The sequence below is a fragment of the Molothrus aeneus genome, chromosome 5 (assembly GCF_037042795.1).
Source record: "Molothrus aeneus isolate 106 chromosome 5, BPBGC_Maene_1.0, whole genome shotgun sequence".
Taxonomy (NCBI): Eukaryota; Metazoa; Chordata; class Aves; order Passeriformes; family Icteridae; genus Molothrus; species Molothrus aeneus.
In genome coordinates, this window is record NC_089650.1 from 25,360,747 (window position 1) to 25,385,537 (window position 24,791).

The 24,791-nt window shown below is 38.0% G+C and overlaps 1 protein-coding gene across 5 annotated transcripts in view; it reads right to left on the reverse strand.

Moving 5' to 3' along the window:
• Window positions 1-2,917: 2,917 nt before the first annotated feature.
• VEZT (vezatin, adherens junctions transmembrane protein) overlaps window positions 2,918-24,791 on the reverse strand; it is a 49,750-nt gene continuing 27,876 nt past the window's right edge. The window contains exons 6-12 of one of the 5 annotated variants that reach the window (XM_066550358.1): window positions 22,185-22,322; window positions 17,907-18,054; window positions 14,762-15,093; window positions 13,949-14,142; window positions 9,752-9,852; window positions 8,420-8,627; window positions 2,918-4,499 (exon numbers count right to left, since the gene is read on the reverse strand). In XM_066550358.1, coding sequence (XP_066406455.1) covers window positions 3,919-4,499; window positions 8,420-8,627; window positions 9,752-9,852; window positions 13,949-14,142; window positions 14,762-15,093; window positions 17,907-18,054; window positions 22,185-22,322 — 1,702 coding nt within the window. In that variant the 3' untranslated portion in view covers window positions 2,918-3,918. The other 4 variants (XM_066550359.1, XM_066550357.1, XM_066550362.1 and 1 more) reach the window with 4 other exon arrangements.

A 24,791-nucleotide genomic window follows, 5' to 3' on the forward strand; every position in this document is an offset into this window, starting at 1 on the left:
TACATGATTCAGTGATGTCCAGCAATCCTCTGCTGGGAGTAAAACTGTCCCATTTCTCTGACTGATGGCAGAAGCCTTCACATTTGCAAATCTTGCCTGTAGTTGACAGAGGTACATTTAACTGCATTTGAAAGATGCTCTGCATTTGAAAGATGATCTGTAACTCTCTACATTTGCTTCCATGACACAACAATTTAATTTCTGTCATGAACACATACACTTAAAAAAAGGGACAAGTTACCTTCTTATCACAGATCTTTGCCTAGATTTAAGCCTTTACCTAGATTTTTAGCTGTAAAGTGAAGTGATATAAAAAGATGTAGTGTTAAATTGTAATCCAATCCAAGAAGCAAATATTGTCTTTGGAGTGCTTTCCAGGTAGAAGGAGAAGAAATTATTTAACCCTATATAACTTGTTTCTTTACTTCACAGGACTACTAATTAGAAATGGGATAGGGAAAATGTATTTATTGTTAGCTCTGCTCTTCACAAAGGATTTTGGCTGCTGATATTCTTTGTCATAACCCATAATTTACTGTGGACTTCCTGCTAAATGTTTCAAAAAGTTGCAAAGCTCTAAGAAGCAAATGTTCTGTTTTCACAAAAATCCCTATCTTGGGTAACGAGCCAAAGAACACAGAACTGCACTCAGACCTTGACATGCTCAATATATTAAGACAACTCATTAGAGCTAATGCACACTTCAGTGTGTTCATAAACATTATTTTAAAGGCAGCAATAAATTATGCTAAGAAATCTTTCAGGTTCATGAAGGAACCTACAACATGTATATACAGTCATTTCAAATGACATAATTATGAGGAAATGTGGATCATAACAGAGTGTATGACATACACGGATGGAACCTGGTTATCAAATCGAGAGAAGTCAGGCTTTGTGTGCTGTACACTGTTAGCAATATTTTTCTTCAAGGAGAATATTAAATAGATCAAAAGAAATGACCTGATGGCTGTTTTATACAGAGGTGATGAGAGGCAGAGAAAACAAGTGAGTCCAGGTGTTCATATGGGCCACTTCTATGACTGCATTAAGTTAGACCATGGAAATCAGTTAAATTGCTTGTAGAAAATCTATTTGTTCAAAGTAGGATCAGGACTTCCTCCAAAAAGTCATCGTTTGATCACAGCTGTGTCTAATGTCAAGGCTGTAATTTCACACTACACCATCTTTGCCAATAAAGTAAATGTGGGCTATCCTGAGCCTCAGGCCAGCAACACAGTACGTGCTGACACAGCTGTTTTGAGGTAACTGCTGTTACTGCACTGCTGCAATGAGAATGGTGACAAGCAAAAAAGCCTAAAGAGGGTGAATTTTTTACCTGGTGGACTCATGAACTGGTTTATAACATGGCCACAAAACCCCATGTTGACACATCTGCTGGAGGAAAATTAACAACTCATGATGGACAGGGCTTTTTAGGCCAGTTTCATTACCAAGACCAGCATATAATAAAACTGGGCCCCAAGTGAGCCACCAAAGTAGATTCTCCAGGATTTTTACTAAGGACTGCAGCAAAGGAATAAAGAGATAGCAGCTTTTATAAATGTGAGATTGGTCACCAATTCCAGTACCAATGCAACTCAGGCTACTTCTGACTTCATCTGAAAATGTGAACACAGTGATAATTAATATCCTAAATCTGATTATATTTCCAGGTTGGTATTATAGTCTTACACACCATAAACTATGATTTGGATCCCATAGAAAAAGGTCAGGAGTACCCTTTCTGGGATACACAACATCAGATCGTGAGATGATGGTGGATGAGTTGATGGAAAAATATTGATGGAAGATACATTTAGGCTGTCACAACAATTAGCTAGGAACAAAAAATATCTGGGCACTTTGTGAGGATCTCAAGTTAAGAATGAGGAAGACTTCTTCAGAAGCATGGACAATGCTTCAAACACAATCTATCCAAAGCAGCTGTTCTAGACTTGTCAAAAAAAAAATTGCTTACCACAGAGAAAATAAAAGTGTTTCATCATCTTAGCCTAATCTTTAGTTATAGAAGAATACACTCTACCACTAAGAGGAGGCTTATCTTCTGAATACACTATGAAAAGCATCTGATTTTTTTTTTCCTACAACCTCCTTAAGACATCAACCACTCAGCTTCCAGTCACTTACACAAAATAAAGGACACAGAACACAGTGTTACTGGTCAATGAAAAACGGCAACATGTTCTCTTCCCAGAACCTGTGTGTGAGGGAGAAGACAGGCACTATACAGTGAAAGAACACTGTAAGTCATACTCCCTTCTCTATGAATTGGTATTTCCCTCTTTACCATCTGTGAAAAAGTCCACATATTTCACAGTGTTCATGCAAAATCACTAATAGAGGCCAGGGAGTTTAAAGAAAACACTCAACTTCTGACATACCATCAAGAGTTCCACCCTAATCTGCTGACCAGTGTTACCTTGCCTGCTTTCCATCCTAGGAAAGATATTGCTCTGCACCACCAGCATCTAAAAAGCCCTTTACTCTATAGAATCTGCAAAACACAATAAATACTCTAAGTAACTGATGCAGTGTTTTGTCCTGGAAGTGTAGCTGGGTCCAAGTAGAGTATTCCACACAAAGAAGTGGTGCTCTCACCATTAGAGACACGGGAGCTTTGCTTTGTTATGTGTCAGACAGCAAAAGGAAGAGAGGGCAATGAAACCATTAACCAGCTCCTCTGTGAGGTTAGCATGAGTTTCCTGCTCCTTGTAACACCACCACAGAGAAAAAAGCAACCTGCATAACCTCATACCAAATATCCAGACTTCATCATCAGTTAACTAAGTTACAATAAACAAAATACACAGCTGTAGTTCTCTCATGGATTCTTAATCCCACAGATTAAAGTTGTGATCTAAGGAAAAGTGAAAGAACATTAGTGAACAGCAACTATGGTGTTCAAACAAAACACTGCATGTTGTTAAGCTCACAGATAATTTCCTTTAAGAAAATTACTTCAGGACATAAGCAAAAATGTACAATCAATCATTATATCAAATCAAACAATTACATTAAGGTTCAGTTTACAAAAGGTTAACAAACAATTAATAGCTGGCTTAATAAATAGGTGTTTACTTCTCATCTCTGTCAATCCAATAGATAGCTTCTAGCTATCTGTAATACCTTCTACTGATGTGCTTATAACCTTCCCTAAAATTTACTTACAACACATTTCTCTAACACGAATTACAACTTACAGACATCATTTATTAACCCTTCATAAAATTCTAAATAAACCTTAATATGAAGCAGGACTAACTTTATACTATTTCAGCCCCATACCCCAGGACACATGAAATACTAGCTCTTTCAAGTTTTTATTTAAAATTCTACATTTTAGCTGGGTGCCACATCACTAGTTGAAGAATCACAAATGCCTATCATGGCTTAGCCAACACACTGCAGACACAAGCAGTGAAACAAAAGTGGTGGGGGACAATCACAGGGAACAGTTCAGGTTCTTCCAAAAGAAATGTCCTGGCTGTTTTTGTTGGAACAAACATTGATACCATGACAAAAGAATCAGAGAGGAAAAAAATGGAGTCTGTTGTAAATCAAAACATTGCTTTTCCTTCTTTTTAGAAATTAAAAACTACAACATGTCATTAGAAAAATAAATAAAACAGAAAACACAAAGGTAGATTCCAACCCCCATCACTAGGATCTTAAAAAGGGACAGCCATCTATTTCTTGGGTGCATCCCAAACTTCTCTTACCTGCAAATTTTCAATATACTTAGAAGTCCTATTTAGTGTATCAGTCTTAAGGGAACATGATGTATTATATTGAGGTCTCCTTTTTTTTCCATCCAGTATTTTCAGCTTCAACCCCCCACCTCAGTTTTTTTCCATCAAACTGCCTGCTGTTAGTTTAATAAAGTTCATCTCAGACTTATACTTTTCCTTCACTTTCAGAGCCTCTCTCTTCATTTTCACAGTTGTCCACAAGGTCTTCATTCTCCCGTGTCTTTTCTTCTTCCTCCTCCTCCTCTTCCCCATCATCTCCAAAAGTCTCTTCCTGCATTGTAGTAAAAGTGAAAGACCTGGCAGCAACTTGTGCAGCCAGACCAGATGTGAAGTTAAAATCTGTTGATATGTGGAGCTGGGCCAGCCTATGCTTGATTTTTGAATGTAATTCATCCTTAGAGGGAGGCTGTGAAGCCTCTACTCCATCCACACTACTTGGCTTGAGCTCTTCAGCATCCCCTTCACACTGATAATACATTCTTCCTTCAGCCCCTGTAGAAACATCTTTATCTGTAATACTGTCTTTGTTTTTCTCCACCTCAGGATCTGCATACAAATATTCTGTCCTGCTTTTATCAGCAGCATTCACTTCTGGATTAGAGTCTTTTTCTTCAGATTTATCACAGCTTTGGCTGCAGTCCTGCTTTTCTGTATCTGAATTCATATGTGATTCCACATTATTTAGTAGCTTCAATGGTTCTACAGGAGACAAGGGTTTCACTGCAGCTTAAAAAGGGGGAAGAAATTAAATGATAACTAAAAGTGAGCTGCTATATACAAATAATTTATTTCCCTGAAAAGATGCAAGATTATAAGGGTTAAAATTACTTTAAAAAATCCCAAAACAACAGAAACACAACCCACACCAAAACTTAAAAGTATTTTCTAATCACAGAGCTGAAGTGAAATGTGACGGCTACGTATAACTATTCCTTAAAATCTGTGATGTGAAGAGACAGCACAAAATTGATGGTGTTTAAAGCCAGCATCAAACACAGAGGATGTATTCAGTGTTAAAGCAAAACCCGAGTAAAACTACTGTAGTGCATACAGATTTAACTGTCTTCTTGTGAACAACAGTTTACCTAATCCACTAAAGACAGCTGGTACATGAAAAAGTCCTTATAGGCAGTATCTGATCTCATACAGCACAACATACAAATACAACACATAACCACACAGTCAGGTCAGGTGTCCTCACAAATAAAGTGTGGTTTAATTTAGCCTCTCTTGAAGTTAGTAGCAGCAGTGAGTCCCATTGCCAGCAACGGGATGCTTGCCAGGAAGTCTCTCCTCCCAGAGTTAAGGGTTAGTGTAACTTGGTACAATCGCTCCTTGAAGAACAGGCGGCTTTCATGTTAACAAAACGATATAATGTCCATTTCCAAGTAACAGATTCCCTAAACTGCAGCAGCTCCATTACAGTAGCAGCACGAGCATAAATGAGAGCGGCAGCAGCAGATTCCCAAGTTGCATTTCCCTTTCTAATTCCATTCTGACTTTACCCCTGCAAGCAGAGATGAAAATAACTCTGGGAAATACACAAACTTTCATGGGAAGCAAAATTTATGGTATTAGGATTTTTCAACCGCATCCTATTTCAGTAATATTACTTTAGCTAGCTGAAGGCAGGCACATCATTATGGTTGTCACATTGATAACTATTGTCATTAGCACACTGAGAGACTGTGGCATTGAATGTGTATTGCACCGTTTGCTTTAGAACTTGATATACCAAAGGAGCATTGCACCAGACTCGTCTCAGTTGTTTACGGAGTAGTTCTTTCCCTGTCTTGTAAAAAATATGTTGCTACTTATTTCTGCCCATTTGCTTGAAGAGACAGGAATATGCACAGTAATCTTATCATTTGGGAGCAAACTTCTTGCCTACTTCCTCCAAAGAATACTTTGAAAGGCAAAATTTCTCAAAAAAAAAAAAGATACTTGAGATTGGTAGCTGGCCAATTTATGGAGTTGATAAATTAATAAGCAGGGTGAAATTCATCTGTTTTGAGAGCATGGCTTTCCAAATCCAATAAATAGCTATATAACAACTGTTGTATGGACAAGGTGGGAGAAGGGCAAACAGCTGGATACAACACAACCACCAACAGAATAAACTGTTTTGCAGGGTATAGGTTAGGGAAGGGCTAGAAGTGATTTTGCAGCAGAAGAAAGTTGTTTGACAGTGTTTGACAAATGGAAATGAAGCTACTAAAAACTTAGCAGACCTTTTCAAAAGCACTTTCATGTAGTGGCTCAACAAGAGGCCAAAGGATCAGAAACATAAGCTTACCTACACTCCCATAAACTACCTATTACCCAGACTGTAAGAAGTATTACCATGGTACTGGGCCTTGGAAAACTTGCTTTAGTCTAGTGCTCTGCTAAGATGATCTTTTTTTCTTCTGGAATCCAACCTATCATCTCCAGTTGACTTCATGTTGTGCTCTTAAGACATATCAGCTTATTTGGAGCTGACCTCTTATGTGGAAACCCTCACCAGCCCCTCCTTAAACGAACCAAAAACCCTCATGTCCTTGTTAGGATAAGTCAGAAAGGCTAGTTGGGTGCCTTCACTAAAAAATTAAAGCCTTTGAATATTTCAGAATCTTTTTCCACAATAATCACAAGTTAGGAAAACACAGGATTTCTGGAATTTGATCATCCTGTAAAAGCAAGATTCAAGAGGACTATGGAAAAGTGGTATCAGGGCCATCCATTGGCTTGGGTCAATGGAGACAAGAATATGAACCTTTCTGGCTTTCAATCTTCAAGATAAGGCAAGTCAGAAATGTGGAAAGTGCAGATCACATAAATGTCTTTTTAAGGACTGACTTGTGTATGGATAAATTAAACCATAATATGCCAGGGTCCATGATACCATATTTACTGACTTGTGTTTCTTTTGAAAGGAATTGAAGGATTTCCCTAAAAATCAGTAGATGTTATAGCAGGTGTACATATCAGTCTGTCAGATTAGACACACACAATCTGAGCCAACAGAAGACAATATTAATTACTTTCTTGAACTGCCCTCATGTTTTCCATGTTTGTACAGGATGAAGATAATCAATGATTAGTCCTACGCAGCTGGAGAAAATCATACTTTCTTCCCTCCTCACCCTTTTATCTCTAATCCTAAACCAATGAAATAGGAAAGGAAAAGGAACCAACATGAACCACAAAGGCTTTCTGGTGAACAGTTATTGCAAACTACAGGAGTGAGTTGACTCTTTCCAGCTATGGCCACAGATGGCCTGAGGATATGCTGGTAGGTATTACCTGCTTGGGACAAGTATTACCTGCTCAGGTAAGGAAATGTCCTAGGCAAGTTCTCCTGACAAAAACTCTTTCTGCAAGAGTTTCACTAGGTCTGTGAAGACTTAAACTGGAGGTAGGATCACTTCATCCTCCAACAGTTAGGAAAGGAACACTTGAAATTTATATGAAGAGTTGTGTGGTGTCTTATCCAACAGAAATACAGAAATCCTATTCCTGAGCAAACTGGTGCAATTTGATGTCTCAGGTTTTTAACGCAACTAGAAGAGAAATCAGTACCAATAGTCAAGTAATCTCTTTTACCACAGCTGTAGCTTAATGGATGTAAAGAAGAAAATTGCTAAGAACAGATATTTTTGATGGTTTGATGTCAAAAGAGACAGTCTCATAAATAGGTATGGTCTGTTACTTTGTGTTCCTAGTAAATTACTGGAAATTTGCAATCCTTGGTCATTTTTCTGGTAGACACCGTCAGAGGCAGAATCCTTGGATATGGTGCCAGACTTGAGGGCTGTTTTGCATAACATAGAACATGGTAGTTTTTAGAAAGCTTTTCCTAACCTGTCTTTAAGAGGAAGAAATGAAAATAAGAGAAAGGAAAAGACAAACTCCTGCCAATTTTAAAGAGAGTAAATCAAATAGCTCAAGCAGTGAGAGGAATCAAGTTTTAACAGACAAGCTGTCTTGTTGAGGCAAGAGAAATTTTCATATCCTGCTTTCAAGTGCAAGTGAATGGAGACACCCAGCAGTCCTCAGAATTAGAAAAGGCTAATTTGAAAGAACTCTTCTTCTTAGGTTGTTGGTGTTGGTTTTTTTGGGTTTTTTTGTTTGTTTGTTTGTTTGGGGTTTTTTTGTGAACATATTCTGTATTCACTCTCTATGGAAACAAAAGGCAGTTTTATTATTTTATTTCTCTAATATTTCAAAGTCCAGCTCTTCAGTTTAAGCTATATACTTTTGTACATCTGGGATAATTTTTCTGCTAGTTTCTTTAAATTCTGAAAAGCAATTTATTTATGCACCCTGATAAAAATTCATATTTACTGGAAAGCCATGAAAGAAAGTCAGTTCAATCTGCATGGTTTATATCCTGACAGCTTTCTTTATGTCTTAATATTTTTGTGTGTTGAATATTTTAGCTCAGTGTTTTGTTTAAAGCCAAATTCTCACTTCCATGAGTTCATTTCAATATGTAGGAAAATGACTGCTAAAATATAAAAAGATGGAATGGCAACTAAGACCACACAGCTCTGTCAAAGACACTACTACAGCTAAGCAAGGTCTGAATTCCAGCATAGTCAGAAATCCATGGCAGACGCCCATGTTTTTTAAGGAAGGTATTAATTTTCAAAAGAAATGCTTACCATGTTCACTGAATAGTAGCTGTTTCCACTTCTGTCTTTCAATTTCTGAAGCTTTGAATCCCAGTACAGATTTCAATTCTTGTAACACCCTCTTAGATTCCTGTCTCTCTCGCTCTTGCCTCTCTCTTTCTTCTTGGGAGAAGCAGTAAAAGTCTTCCCTTTTGTATTCATTATCTGTATCTGAATAATCAACATATGCTTCCAGTTCCTAAAGAAAGAAAGGAAGAAACTCTTGATCTTCACTGTCAGGTGCACTCAATCCTATGATCTGATTCATGATCAAGTGATGTCAACACAAACCAACCACGGTAACAGGATGGAGCCCTGTTTGAGCAGAGCCAGTGGACCTGACACTGCTCTTGGTGGTATCTATATGATTTTGGAGCAAGTCCACTTATTAACAAGATTTACCTTCATACACAAATAGGAGCAAGTGATATACCTTGAAAATGGGAGACCATTTCTCTGTAATTACAGGTGGAAATAAGCAATGCTGATGTGGGTTTATTTTTTTTTTAAATTTACACTGTAACCAGTTCTTGGTAGTCATGCATCGTGCTAATTTAACTTACATAAATCCTTATTAAGAGGATATAGAGAATAGCAAACTTCTCTTCCAATTTTAAATATACTGGATTACGAGCATAAAAAAATAGAGCAGCATTTATATTATAACAAATTTTCAATAAAGTAATTAGTCCCAGCTTTTTGATATGGAAAAACAGCTAGAGAGAATACATATGGGGGAGAAGCAAGGGAGGGACAGAGCAGAACATGGATGTTCACTGTGCTTTCGGAATGGATCTGCCACTCAGTTCTGGGATGGAGGAGGCCCACCTCTCTTTAAGACAGCCCAACCATCACCCAGGAGGTCCTCTAACAACACAAAATTGTTCAGTGTTACAGTAAAAAGATATCCAAAAATGCAGAGACTAAGCAAACGGAAGGCAGGATGATTTGTGCTTGAGTTGTCACTTTTTCAGCTGTGTCTGTTTATCCAGCAAAAGTAGGACTATTTCATATACTGCCTTTTAGCAATTCTCACATTTTATTACTTTGACTTGTGGTGCTGCTCTCCTTTGGTCACTCATTTCTAATGATATATATGAGAAATGAATACTAGTGCTCTTTTTTCCAGGATGGGGAATACCTCCCCATGGAACAGCAAAAGGAGTGTACACATTTTTTTGACAAGTCCAATTTTGAAGTGGTACTGGCCACTTGTCTGTCTCAGCAAGACAACAAGGTCACTGCACAAGCAACTGAAAAAAAGAATGGATACAGCAAATAATCCTCAATTATTATTTTAAATGATCCTTTGTTTTTTTTTACCTGCTCTTCAGGGATTGGATCTTTGTTTTCTATGTATATGGCAGGCTGTGTTAAAGGTACTGTAGTATGCTGTAGGTTGTCACAGGAAACTTCAATTTTGCCTTTAGGGGAAAAAAGAAAAGGGATTTAAAAGAAATAAAATTGAGTATTGAATGATGTTTCTGACTCACTCAGGCAGGGTCCAGGTATTTTCATAAGCAGGATTTGCATACATGAAAAAAACGGTGAGAAGGTTGGTTAGGTTACACTGAAACTGTTAGACAGCACTTAAGTAACTTGGCTGTTTTTATAGAAGCTGGGTGCAATAGAACTTGGCTGAAACACTTCAACTAACAAATCTCAAAAATTTTATAGACTTTGAAAACCTGCAGATGGCAAGCAAAATCAGTAAAACCAGAGAAGAGACTTTGTTCGGAAGTTTAAAAAAATTATAGATAAAACAGCTTCAAATGACTGGAAAATATTGGAAGAAATAATTAAAGAAAGTTTACAGGAAGGTATTTGTGAGGTAGCAAGGAGACAAATAACAGCCAGCATGAATTTGTTGAAAATAGAAGATGTTAATTTTGCAATGCAGTAACAGGTCTTGCATATAGAAAGAACTGAAGACATCCTGCATTTTGTTTTCAGTAAGATTTTTGACATGGTGTCATGACATCTTTATAAGGAAAATGCAAAGACCAGGAAAAGTTGCTATTAGGTGCATAGAACAGCCTCTTGGATCATCACAGCATGATTACCATTTTCAGACTGGAATACATTGAATGAGGATTTGTCTCAAGTCCAATACTCTCCAATATTGGCAATGGGTGAAAGAGAGGTGTTGCATCTCATTAAATCTGCTGATTTGGGGATAATCTGCAAGAACACTGAAGGGCACCACTAGAATAAAAAATAATATTGGAAAATCACTGATACAACCCAGGTAGAAATAGATTTCAGATCCAGAAGTTTGGTGACAATGGCTGCAAATATTTGTGCTTTGGAATAGCCAAGTGCACAAATGCAACACAACTGACTGGGGAGCACCACTGATAAAGAGGTGAGGAGTCTCACCATCAACTCTACCCCACTGCAAGCAAAAAGCCAAACCTCAAACCAGTACATACAAAGCAACAGCAATGACTGTTAAGACACATGAAATAACATTTCTACTCTGGCACTGATCGGGCTGCAGATGGAACATACTGCCCAGTCTGGGGCCCTTTCATTCAGTAACACAGTGGGGCAACTAGAGGGAATACAGAGGAAAACACTGGACATTATAAAGAGGACTAAATAAAGTATAGTCACCAGGGAAGAGCTGAAGCATAGGGAGTCATATAGAGAAGACAGAAAGAAGCATAATAATCATCTTTTAGAATGTAAGAGCCATCAAGAGGAAATGGATTTCCATTGTGGATGGATCAGAAGTAGTACTTTTAAATTGCAGCAAGAGGTACTTCTATTCAGTAATAACATTCTACTGGTAATGGAATTAAGTGCTGGAATAGATGCCTGGAAATACTGTAAAATGTCTCTAAAGGGAGTTTTTTAGGAAGAGGTAAACAACATTTACTCACAAATACTAATTTACCCTTGAGAAGTGAAATGGGTTAAATGACCTTGCCAAGCCCCACCTAACCCTATTTTCCATTTCTAATCTATACACTGAACACTTAGGGAGGGTGAGATTGCAGCAGAGTACCATAGCCTTGGTCTTATAAATATCTAAAAAAGTTGTGTCCATTTGCAAAGATGGTTTAAAAAGAAAAAGGATGGAATTTAAATAGTTTGAGGGACAGTGTTTCAAAGATTAGTAATACAATGCTGTAAGTAGCTAAAAAGAGTACTCCATTCTGTAATATTAACAGTAGATTACTACATGCTTACCTTGTTGAAGCTTTAAGTGATACATTTTATCAGTGAAAAAAAGCAAAGGAATAAAGAAAAGAAGCTGAAAGTTCTAGGAAATGAGCAAAGATGCATATGTAGATGAATGATAGATAGGTCCATCGTTGCCCAAGGAATTTAAATAGAGGTGATCTCCCTTAAATGTGCTAAAGCCCCACTTGTTCTGAGGTTCTGCTCTGTACCTGACAGGATCAGTAAGTAAGTAAAGGCACTGATTCTAGAAATACACCAAATCATGTAAAGGAGGAAGCCAAACTGCATTCCCTGAAGGAACTATATGCTGAAATATAAGATACATGCTGGTGTCATTACCAATGACAGGCTGACAGGAGGGTGTGAGTGTCCAATCTATTACACTGAAAGGCTTTGCTTTGGCTCTTTAATGTACCTGTAAGAAAACAGGTCTGACATATAATGATTCAGGGCAAGAAGCTTGTTCAAGGGGACTCATCTCTTTATACAGATGGCTCTGCTGGCTGAACTAGTTAGTTGGACTAAACATCTATGGCAGCAGAAGTGCTCAGCATCCACTTAGACAAAAGGCTCTAAGCCCATGGGGTTTTTGAAACAGCTCCTGTCAAAAGATTGATTTAGTTTTGGATAGTAATGCATAAATGTAAAAGCTGAGCTGAGCTGTTTTATTTATTCAACAGGAAGGTATCTTCTCCCAAAGAGTTTTCAGAAAGTATTGGAAAAAAAAAAAAAGTAATTTACATAACATGACTGACAGACCAGCTGTTAAAATTTGTAGGAAGACAGCAAAAGAATTGAACTTGATTTCATGTACAGATTGACAAGGTCAACTCACAGAAACTTAGAAATATATCAGGAAAGTCAAATGTTGTCAGATAAAAATAGTTTTCAATGACCAAAATAAATTAAAGTAGCTCCTGTGAATTAGTTCAGTAAACTTGTTGCAAAATAGAGGTTAAATCCCAGCACGTTTCCAGGAAAGCAGTGGGCAAAAGTGAAGGATTATTTTATTTATTTCCCATGCAATCCCTTCTAGATCACACACAAGGTTATTTTTGTACTGAACTTTAAAAGAAGCAAGTTATAATAAAAAGGCCTGCTGAGAAATTTATACACAAAGTAAAAATAAAATTAAAGTAACTAAAAATACTATTGTGTGGAGTCTAGAAAGAGCTTTTAAGCAAAGGGGAAAAAAGATCAGTAGAACTGTAGGTTGTGAAGGTGTCAACAAAACACAATAGGTCAGCACATGCAAATATATCAGGCTACATCTAACATCCTCACAGGCTGTTTTACACAGCACTGAGGGGGAAGCTGTAAGACTGCACTATCAGGCAAAGTGCACGAGTTTGTTTATACCATGTCTGGACCTGCACAGAACCTGCAAGAAGCCTCCCAGTACTCCAAGTTCTGATGTAAGCATGAACAAGCTTGGCCTGCCTGCTTCTAGGCCCACAGCAATATTTATCCATCTACTGGATATTCCATCCATGCATCATTAAGAGCATAGTGCACTTCAGATTTGGATTTCTGTAGGTAACTTGCTGATACCCCAAGTTCCCCCCTCCAATTTTCCTAGTGCAGTCTCCATTACCAGCATTTTTCAGATGCTGGGCTGTGCCTTCCTAGGACAGTAAAAATGCTCCTGGAAAAAAGAAAGATTAGAAATTACAGGTTCAATTTCATGTCAGGAGAGCCTAAATTCACTTCAGTTATTTAAGCTGGTTATGCTGCACAAGGACAGCATGGGCAGTACAGATCCCTAAGGAGAGGGACAAGAAACAAAACACTGGGATATGCTGGTCACTAAGACTTTTAAGAACACCAAAGGGTAGCTCACTCTCTTTGAGAGAGGAAGTAAATTGGTTTTATATGCTCAACATGTCCTCCATGATTTGAAATGTTCCAGGAAATGTGATTGTCAAAAAAGTTTCATGACAATGTCATTATCATTTCAATTAATGGCATCATTTTAATGCAGTAAATAAATGAAGATCTTGAGGGCAATTCATTAAAATCCAACCCCTTCACAGGTGATTTCACCCATCAAAGACAAAAAGCAATTATCAGTCTACCTGAAAATGTAACCATCTGAATCCAGAGGTCTAACAGACTGAGTTAGCATGGTTGCATTTTTTGCTGAAACAAAAGCTTCAAGGCCATCAAAATGAAAAAGTCTGATATAAGGACACAGTTTTTCAAAGTGTATGGTTTTAAGATCTTCTTCAGCTAAAATTCTGATACACATGCTGAACACTGTCACTGATTCATTTGACCATTTCATCTCTGAAGTGTATCCCATTAGCTGCTAAAATAATCTCTCACATTTACCTTTTTTATTTGGGTTTCTTCCACTCATTTTTTCCACCTGAGAAATGGCTTCTTCCCAGCAGCTGTTGCTTGCCTGGATATGAGGCTGAATAAACTTTAGTTTTTGTTCCAGAACCTGACGGGCTTCTGTTGTCAACTCAGGTGTCTCCTTAGTGCTAACAAGCTTTTCAAGCTCATCCTCAAGAATTATTACCCTAAGTAATGAGGAGAGAAACAGCAGTAAGTAATAATAAATATTTGACTCCACCATTCTTTCCATTATTTAATGTAAAATACTGTTATTTCCTTTAAGTTTTAAGAACCCAACTCAGTCAATTACTCAAAGATGTCCCAAAATTTTGAAATTAAAATATTTTTTCTACATCAAGATACATTGCTTATGTATAAGATTAGCAATGCAATACCTGCGATTGTTATGTAATTCTTACATGTAAGGTTAAAGGAGTAGGACAGTCTCAACTGTTTCACCAAGGCAGTGACAAATCTTTAAGGATATTTACTAGTTAGTTACTATGAGCTGAATGTTCTTATAAAGCATTAGATATGTGGAAAAATCAATGGAAGATGATTATGTTTTTTAAGGGAGTCACAAAAGCAAGGCAAAATCTTAGCGCACTGCTTATCTTCAAGTTTTCAGATACTCAAAGAATACCCAGGAAAAATATCAGATTCCATAGTAAACCTTTGGGCCCATACTGAGTGAAGATATGGCTATGACTGCAGAGACTTTTTTTGCTTTTAACTGGGGACACAAGCAGACAACCCAAAGAACTTCAAGTCCAAATCTTTCTGTTAATTCAGGTGTAAACTCACTCATTGAGCAGGGCCTTGAGGTGCAGCTGCAGGCTGCGCACGGCTGTCTGCAGGCTGTTGAGCTCCCTGCACTGCTGCTTGCCCCTGGCTGCCCACTGCAGGCCCGCCTGGTGCTGCGTTTCGAAGTAGCGGTAGAACTCGTAGCTCCTGCGGAGCTCGGCCAGGCAGGCGGCGTGCGTGCCGGGGAGGCCCTGGGCCACGTCGCGCAGGATGCGGTGAGGCAGCCGCTCCGGGCACGCCGAGGGCTCGGGGCACGCGTTGGCCGGGGAGAGCAGCAGCGCCAGCCTCCTGAAAAACTCTGAACTCTGCCCTACCCAGAGCTGAAAGAGGACCTGCAAAACAGGGGAGGGTTAGCTCCGTGCACCTGTGTACATTTACTTCCAAAGTAAATGTACGAATACACCATGGGAAAACATTCCTTGGCCGGCAACGGGAACTTTGAAAAACTGCAAAAATCCGCTGACTGTTTTTGAAGGGTGTTCCAGAGCGCGTGAGGTTCAGATCTTGTGAACCTTAGGTGACTGTTAATTCCTTGATGAAGGATATTAAATGCAATTATGCTCATAAAGTTGTCAGAGTCCAAAACCTCATATTCCCATCGGCCAGTTTCATTATTTGCTATAATCTCCACATACCCTACAGCTCATAAAGGGCTGCCAAAATTCCAGTGGCAGCAAAGACATTTTTCCCTTTATAAGGCCAAGCTGTCATTTCTACAATCTAATAACTACTGCATTGCCCCACACCCAACTTTGAAACATGAGCCTAATTGCACTGTACTTCAACAAAAAAATATTCTGCATCTGAAGAAAGTTGGGCTGCCAACTTATTTCTTTTTTCAGCCAAAGTAAGAAATTCCACCAATACTACTAAGGAAGGAAAGTCTTTTATGAAATGGATTGATTAACAATGTTATATATGATACTAAAGAGGACAGTCCATCTAGGAGCAAGGCAGTCCAAAATTTCAATTTCTTGAGAAGTTCCACTTCCAATGAAATGAAAAGAACAGTTTTCTTAGTTTAGAGAAGTTTGCTCAGTAGACCACGATAGTACAGCAGCACCTTTTATGTCTAAAATGCAAAGGAAAGGTTATGATACTTTTCTCTGCAATAATGGCCCTTATTAAAAGGGATCAGCTATAGGTGATTATGAGGTGGAGACTGAAACTTGTTCGCAAGCATTCCAGACCAAGGAAGGCAAAACATTTACTCATCACATCAAAAATACTTGGATGCAAACTGAGAAAGTATTCCAAAAGAAAAAAGAATCTCAATTTACAAAAGATGCTCATGAGAAAAAAGAATACATGAATGACATGAAATTAATTTGGGGTATACATGCAAGACTGATTTGGCTGGGTGCAAAAATACAAAGCAAACAAATGGGCAGCAATCACTCAAGTGTCCCTGAATGTGTAGTGCCCTGGATAAAAAATCAAAAGCTCATGCTGTAATAAGCACAAAAGAAGACCAATCCCTTCCACCAGACATAAATCACAGGCAGTAAAAAAATAGCATACAGAAATAGTGGACTTCAGGAACTGATAATAATAATCAAAAACCTACCTGAAAAAAAGGCACATCGACAAGAGAAAAGGAAATTCCAGATGTATTTATGGTTGCAAGCAGCTTGCTCTGTTAGTAACTACTGATGATCTTTGCTGACACAAAATATCCACCTGGCTCTCCTCAGCTTAAACTGGGATGTTTTTCTTAAGTGAAAAATCTTCACTCTTTAAATTGCTTTACTTCAAGGACAAGGTAGCCAAAAGACACATTTGTCATATGGCTTAGCATGACCTACACTTTATTATAGAGGCAAATTCTCTCAAAGTGAAAAAAACAAAACCAAAGAGGACTGCACACACATCCAAGGCTCACCACACAAATATGTCCCAAGGTTATCAAAGTATGTTATACCTACAAAGGAATCTGCTTAGGACTGATTTTTGTTAATTTAGCTTGGTTCAGCTATACCACACCCAGTCTACATTGCTGGCTTTTATGAGTTACCATAAATTGAGATTTTCTAGTTGTTGTGATCTTAAGTGTATCCAGAAAGCATCCTAACCAGTTTAACTAAAACAGAGTTCAGTTAAATTACTGCAAGTTGCAGGTAAACAAAGGCTTAGCTTACAAGCTTGGGCACCTCTTACCAGCTTCTTGTGCTTAAAAAGAAGTGGGTAAATTAGCAGGCTTACATGGTTGCAATTAGAACTTCAGCTAATGAAGTGCAAGAAAAAAAATCCCAGAAGCTGCTATTTATTGTAGCTCTTAGCTTAAAGCTAATTAGACAAAGCCTCAAAGCTTAGTAATCACTATTACTGGTAGCATTTACTGTCCGAACAAAAGAAGTCAAGGTCTATAAATTAAGAGAAAAAATGTAACAAAAGCCAACCTCAGAGAAACACAGAAGTCATATAATAATGGAATTTTCCATTAAAAAGACAATGCTAAAGGGGAACTGCCCTGGCAGAGGGTCATTACAGTATAGAAGGCTTGCATTCAAATTAGATCTTCCTTCCAATTGACTCATTCAAATAAAAAAAACCTTACATCTCAAAACAAAATAGATAAAAAGGCCATTATATGGTTGTCACTCTGTTCAGTTAAAAGTTTTTCAAAGATCAAAGAACCACATTGGCTCACGGCAGCAGGGGTCCAAGCTTATGATTTCTGCTCGTCAGTATGACTAAATGCAGCTACTCCCTTTGGCATTTACAACTAATTTGTGATTTTTGATGTCTCTCTTTTTAGTCACATCAAGAGATAGATAAAAAAAGAATTAAGTACAAATCCAGAAATTATTTTATTCAGCTGGGATCAGGTTAAATCAGAGAGCAAAAAATCACGTTTAAGGGGATTGATCAAGCTGATTATAGAACAACTGACTTGAACTTCCATCATTTGCAGAAAAATATCCTAATGTTGTATTGAGTAACTTCTCTTTCTCTACATGCACAAAGAAATCAGGTGAATGCTGATAAATGTAGAACACATGATAAGAGCCTGACTGATAACACCTTACCTCCATTCAGTGTGTTGCTACAGGCTAGGACATACAAGCCACAGGACTTCATGACAACAGAAAGATGTTCACCAGGAGCCTGCATGGATGCATGAAGCCCTTCTAGGAGAGCTTACCTTGAGTGCAGGCAAGCTGAAGCCATCAGTCAGATTGTGTGCCTCCTCTTCAGAGACCTGCTCTTCACTCAGTCCCAGGCCCAGCTCCTTAAAGGGGACCACACAGATGTAGCTGGTCACGTTGTCACTCTCCGAGTTCAGAGGGTAAGTTTAGCTGGAGTTAAGGTGGTAAACAAAGCCACTTTTGCATTAAACACACACAAAAGGAAAGAAATACTTAATAAGGTTTCTCATTCCAGGCAATTTTTATGAAATCCCATACTTTCATCCCAAATCTACCTGAATCCTGTTTTGCAATCATTATTTGAAGCACAATTTTTAAAGGCTCTTAGAAGGATGAGAGATAAGACACTGACAAAACACCTATGTCAAAATACAAACATAAAAAGAAACAAAGTAGATTATTGAAAAATCCCTGCATCCCTTTTAAATGAGTGAAACAGCTTAATTTTAAATATTGAGTTTCCAAGAAATAGTTCATGTCAATCTTAAACCAGAAATTAACAGAGGAAAGAGAACAATTGTGCAATTTTAAGTTTTAAAGGTAGCCTGTGTTATGGACTAAACTCAGGATGTGAATTCGCTGAGAGGTCTGTCTGTGGATGGACTGCTCAGAGAGGCCTTTACAGTAAAAGATCTTTGACATTTCAGAGAGCTCTGTGAAGAACAGGAGCTCCCTGACTGTGTCATAACATTAACTTTATTGATTACATCATTGTAAAGACATTATGATCTTGGCAAGATGGGTGGCAAACTGGTATCTATCAACACCATTCAGCACATTTAAAATCTCAGTAGGAAAATGTACATTTCTAGTCCTCAAAAATGCTTAAAAAGTAGGAAGCAAGCCAAATATAACTGATACCAGAAAACAGAAAAAATAATTCATAGACTAGGCAGCATTTATTATTTTTTAAAATTTATTTATTATTAGAATAGCACTAATTTTAGGATGGCCTCAGGCTGGGGAGGAACAGTTCAAGATTTTTTGCATGTTTTCTGATAGTTACCCAGTCACAAAATAGTAAAATTAATTTTAAAACAGAAATGTAAACTTATGGCCATAAGTACAAAATCACATCTGTACCACAGAAATATATATATATATATATATATATATATTTGTAAAGCATTAATAAAAATATGGTCTTAATTTAATATATTTGGTTTTCATTTATAGTTTGATCTAGAAACTGAATGCTCTCATCTCTTGCACATAAAGCCAATTAGAAGTTCTTGTCTCTTGTCCATCTAATGTGTTTTCAGGGGGAAGCTACGAGTTCCATCCGCTTTCACACCCAAATTGTCCATGTGCTAAATTCTCATAGGATTGAACTCGCAAAACTGATTTGCTCAAGAGACTTTTACCAGTTAAGCAGAAGAACATTGCAGGAAAAAGTAATATTCTGTGTCCCAGGAAACAGTAAAGCAAAGTGTCCAGGATGTGTAAAAAAACAACATTCCTCCCTCCTTTATTCCTGATGTCTGGAAAGGAACAAGCCTATTAAGTGTTCAAACAAAACCCTGCAATGTAAATTAATTAGGATCAGAATAGTACTGCTGTCACCAGCAGCTGCCTCACATAAGTGGTGTCTACTCTGAATTAACCTGACAGCATGCCCAGCAGAGGGAGCACATAGGATGAGGATGGTAACTCCATCAGAAATTGAAAAGTCAGGTCAAAACCCTTCAGGACCACTAATCTTAGAAACTACTTGTACTCCTTGTTAGCCTTTTCCTGCAACATGGCATTTCCAACAGTATGAGCACCACAAAAAGCAGTTTGGACACACATGGATTCCTAAGTCATGCTAAAAATAAATTCCAGGCAAAATCTTAAACATGAGGTTTGACCAAGGAGCCACTTACCCATGCTGTGTCTCAGCCAGGGATTCCCAGTGGCCTCCTGCACCTCCTGCCTTGCCTTCCTCTATTGCAGCCCTTCCACTCCCATTTCTATCTGACAGATGAAAGCAAAGAACTGATCCCATGCCCCCATTAACTTCCTAAGGATCAAACATTTAGAGTTTAAACACATACACACCATTATATACAGGAACACACTTCCTTTGTGCACTTTGATCTCGTCGTATTTTTAGCCCTACTGACTCCTAGTCAGTAGTTAAAGCCAAAATACTAAAGCCTAACTATCTTAGACTAGTTAAATTTTTCTTTGTCTCCGTGAAAATATTTCATTCATCTGTTTAACGTACATGCTTTATTAGCTTGAAAGAAGAGAAGGCAATGCTACTTAATAATGAACTGTCAAATCCAGAATAAAATACCTGTACAGTGAATGTCTAACCTCTTATCAGGTTAGACACTCTTATTTACCTATAGAAAAACAAGATTGCTAATGTATCCCTGTATGTAACAATTTAACATTCATACTTCAGTCTTCAAAAGCACATTCCCATCTGAAGACCTAACAGGGGGGCCTCACAGGATCCCTAGGAAATCTAAGCTGCTCTTCTACAAATTCTCACCTGCTCACCATGGGTGAGCTAAGCATGTGATGAACTGGCTGGTCAAGGAAGAAACACTGCACTGAAAAATGCCCAAGTGTCTCTACTCAGATATTTCAGCGTGGCAATTTAAGCGTTTATAATCTCAAGAGGGTACTACTTTTTGTTTAGCTTACTTGTTTTCTTGCATGAACTTTCCCCCTCCCTAGTTAAAGGTATGGGGTTTTCTAACAGTTCGTGATGCAATAACTAAACCTTTACAGAGCAGAAACAAGTTTTTACTAGATTTACTACAGGAAATTTGCAAATGTCCCTGTGCCCGGTGCATCTCAAAGGCACAGAATGCATTTTATATGCATTCCATTCTAATAGGGTTAGATATCACTCTGTTTAAAATACCACTATCCAATGTTTGGTTTTATCACTAATAAAAAAATAACACTATTTATGCCTTGACAGCAAAGAACATCACCTCACACCAAAATCCAAGCTTTTTAAGTTTACGTGGTGCAATGCCCAAGTCCTACCTATGAAAATAGTTCAAATCAGACCATTCTGCACAGCAGAGGATGAGATTATTAACATCAGCCAGTAACATAAGCTACAAGATTTCCTCCATCCAGCTTGTATATAGCTACACCAGATTCCCATGATGCAGAACCCACAAGGCTCTTAAGAATAAAAGTGTTAAGCAGCTAGCATGCCAAGGGAAGCACTGCCTGAGTTACCACACAATTCAATGAAGGACAGTGCAGAGAGCTTTTGAACTGGTCTGCACAACATCCTGTAAATACTTAACCCAAAGTGCCTAATTCCTAGTTTAGGCTTTCAGCCATTGCATCCTGCTATAACCTTAGATTCTGAATTAAAAGAGAAATACCCTTTCTATGGCATTTTGTTCTGTGACTTTGAGCAATGCACTCTTGCTGACATGAACAAATCAGAGCAAGAATGGTGTGAGCAAATGCTGAGTTGTTTCTGCTAGTACCCAACTGTCTCTCCACATAAAATGTAAGCAATATGACTTTCCCTCTCATTAAATCACTGGTCTACCAAGTTTGACACAACTGCCTGGTATAAGGCTAAAATATGACTGCATATTTTCTCTTCTACATGGGAACAAATTTTAATTAGGTAAAAAATACTTAACTGTACTCACTGAAGGCAGTTATCTAACTAAAAGAAGGTACACTAGTCACAAGCAAATATTGCTGAACTTCTAGTTCTACTGAATAGAAGTGAGAATGATAACATATCAAGTTTATGCAATTTGTACCATCATGAATAAAGCTGTGACCTAAAATTTTTAATTCTCTGTCACAGGTTCATCAGACTGATCTCCTTCCAACATATTTGAGATATACATTAACATAAAAGCTTAATTTGCTGCAGATAATTTGGTAGAAGAAAACCAACTTACCTTTGAACACAGGGATGGCAAGTGAAAGGCCATATTGTTCAGAGAAGAGGATATGTTGGTGCAAGGGATATTTTGGGCTAAGAGGAATTATAAAACAAAATCTTGAAGGGCTCTGAAACACATCACTAGCACTCACACCAAGGCATGGGTGTCAATAATGATACAATGTTTTCAGTGCACTGAAACTTATCACAATGCACAGTACACAAAAAGGCAGATTTAAAGCATGTTCCAAACCAAACACAAGCCCAAATTTACTAAGCTACCTTTTCTTTCACTTGTTTATGTAATTAGATGCTGTGTGCTTCTAGACATCCTGACTCTCAACATTGGCACAAGTGGCAGTAGGCAACATGGACTACCTGAAGTGGAAGGTTTTTAGAGGAAGGATATTTTTTCAGCATGTACAGAGTGGCCAGTCTTGCAGCTCGGAAGTTGGCTCTGACGGATCGATACACGGCTTTCCGGAGGCCAATCAGGTGCTGACTAGGATGCTGTCCAGCTTTATTAAATGGGCAAGCGGCACTGACCCTGTCAAGCAAACTTGAAAAGTAAAATGTGATACAACTGTACAGATGTCCTAAAGTATTTTTAAAGAACAGTACATCAGTTTTCCTATTTCATTGCTTAGAAAACTTTTTCAAATCACTCAGTAACTATGAGACTAAACCCTGATCATATCAATGATATATTTAATCAAAAATTCAGACAGCAGCCAGGATTCCTCAGTAAATAGCCTTCATCTATTCTCATCTGAGCCGTGGCAAAACTCCTGAGCACATTTATTTTCTCTAAAATTTTCCAAAATGGTGTAGTAATGGTAGACATACCGTAACATTATCTCAATCAGGACACAAAGCTATTACAAGCCCACTGTCAGCTTTGGAAGTTTTAATAAACATGTATTTAACATATACCTCTTTATATCTAAATTTATTTTTCCAATAATTTTTGCAGAAGAAAGGTGCCAACACATAGCTTTCCATACAAAACACTATATTCTTTTAACCTTCCTGATGCAGAAGGTTTCTAGGTGAAGAAAAATATTATTTGAGAAGTGACATAGATTTTATCACCATGCAATGAATGGCAGCTGTGTTTGTGAGAGTCTTGACAGGTAAACATATGACATGTATACACCACACAAGCATATTGGAAGATAAATTTGGTGTCTGGCTATTCAGGTGAATATACCATTTAAAAGAAACAATGCCATTTGCCTATTAGAATATAACTCAGATTGGCTTTAGCACTGTAAGAAATCATCTCATCTGGAAATAAAATGAATTGTGATCTGGGTGAACATTGAACAGGTCTGCAGAACTTTAGGCTCCAGCTGTATCTTTTCATACACAATCTGATGTCAAACCTGTGACTGAGACTCTGGAAACAGCCTAGGTGCACTCTGCTTGCTGGGACTGATTTTACTAGAATCAACTCAGGAATTAACATGGTCTGGACAACAGGACAATCAATTGTGATTAATTCTTTGGGGACTGGAAGCCTGCTTCTGCTCTCACCTTTCCCAGGGCAGGGTGAAGAGGTGATTTCATGTGCAGTCACTTAAAAGGGAAAAGCATACAGGGTACCTGGTAAGCCTGAGGCGGGTTGCTGCATTGGTAACTATTTCTGTAGTCCATCTGACTAAAAAGCTGACCAAGTCAGCAGACTGACACTGCTGGGAAAATGTCAGTCCTACTCCATGTGCTCAGCTGGACCATGCTGCACATTGGGAAGAGAAATAGCTTGTGGCCTTCACTATCAAATATGAAAACCAGAGCAGCCCACCCAGTGAGCAAGGCTGGAACCATATATCAGTATGTTTAACACCATTAACACAAGCAGATTCATGCCAAATATTGCCATATATTGAATATGCTAGCTGAAATACTATAGAAAATATCTGCATACCATTTTAAATTATGTGTTATTAAAATGGTTTATATAACGTCTCATAAATGACTTTAAAATCTGAAAAAAATAAAAACCAAACTGTGTTCATTTCCATTTCTAAATGTAAATTGAAAATGCTAGCCTTGCTGGATCTTTCAGTAGGGAACACAGCATGTAATGCAGTACATGCCAATCTCTAACCTTTCCCTAGCTTTTGGAAGTAACAACTGAAGTGTTTATGTATAAACTCTCACATTAGTTTGTAGACCCAAGCCCATGTGAATTGTCAGAAGAAAGCTCAAAGAAAAGGAGCAAAATTCTTCTACCATAAAAAAGAAACAGAGATCTATATTCTACTACAGTGATGCAGACTTTTCCAGCTCCTATAGAGAACAAATATAGCATAACTCAAGCACAGCACGTACTGCCAGTATGCAGCAAAACAATCTGCTTTCCTTCTGGAATGGATTGTTTCAGTGCTTTTTATAAAAAATTCTTCCTTATTTGACTAATTTAATTAGTAGAATCTATTATATGTCTTTCTGTCAAGCATATCATATCCCTAAATTCCTAATGTTTCATTTATCTTCACAGATCACAGAATGGTTTGGGATGGAAGGGAATATGAAGATCCTCTAATTCCAAACCCCCTGCCATGGGCAGGGACACCTCCCACCAGGCTTCTCAAAGCCCCATACAGCCTGGCCCTGAACACTTCCAGGGATGGGTAAGTAACCACTTCTCTGAACAATCTGTCCCACCATCCTCACAGTCAAGAATTTTTGTCCTAATATCTGGTCTAAACCTGCCCTATTTCAGTGTAAAGCCATTCCCCCTTGTCCTATCAGCACACACCCTTGTAAAAAGTCTCTCTCTTATCCTCTATCTATTTTAATTGGACTTAAAGTTATCCAAATGTTACCAGCTTTGCATATCAGCGACAAGTAGCAAGAAGCAAAGAAAGTTTAAGGGTGAATTGCCCCTTTTCTACAGCTCCAAACCCACTTTACTGTATAGAACAACATGTTTCTAAATTAATTTTACTAGCCAAATCTTAAATTGGCTTTCAACTTTTAACAAGTTTATATAAACACATAAATAAAAATC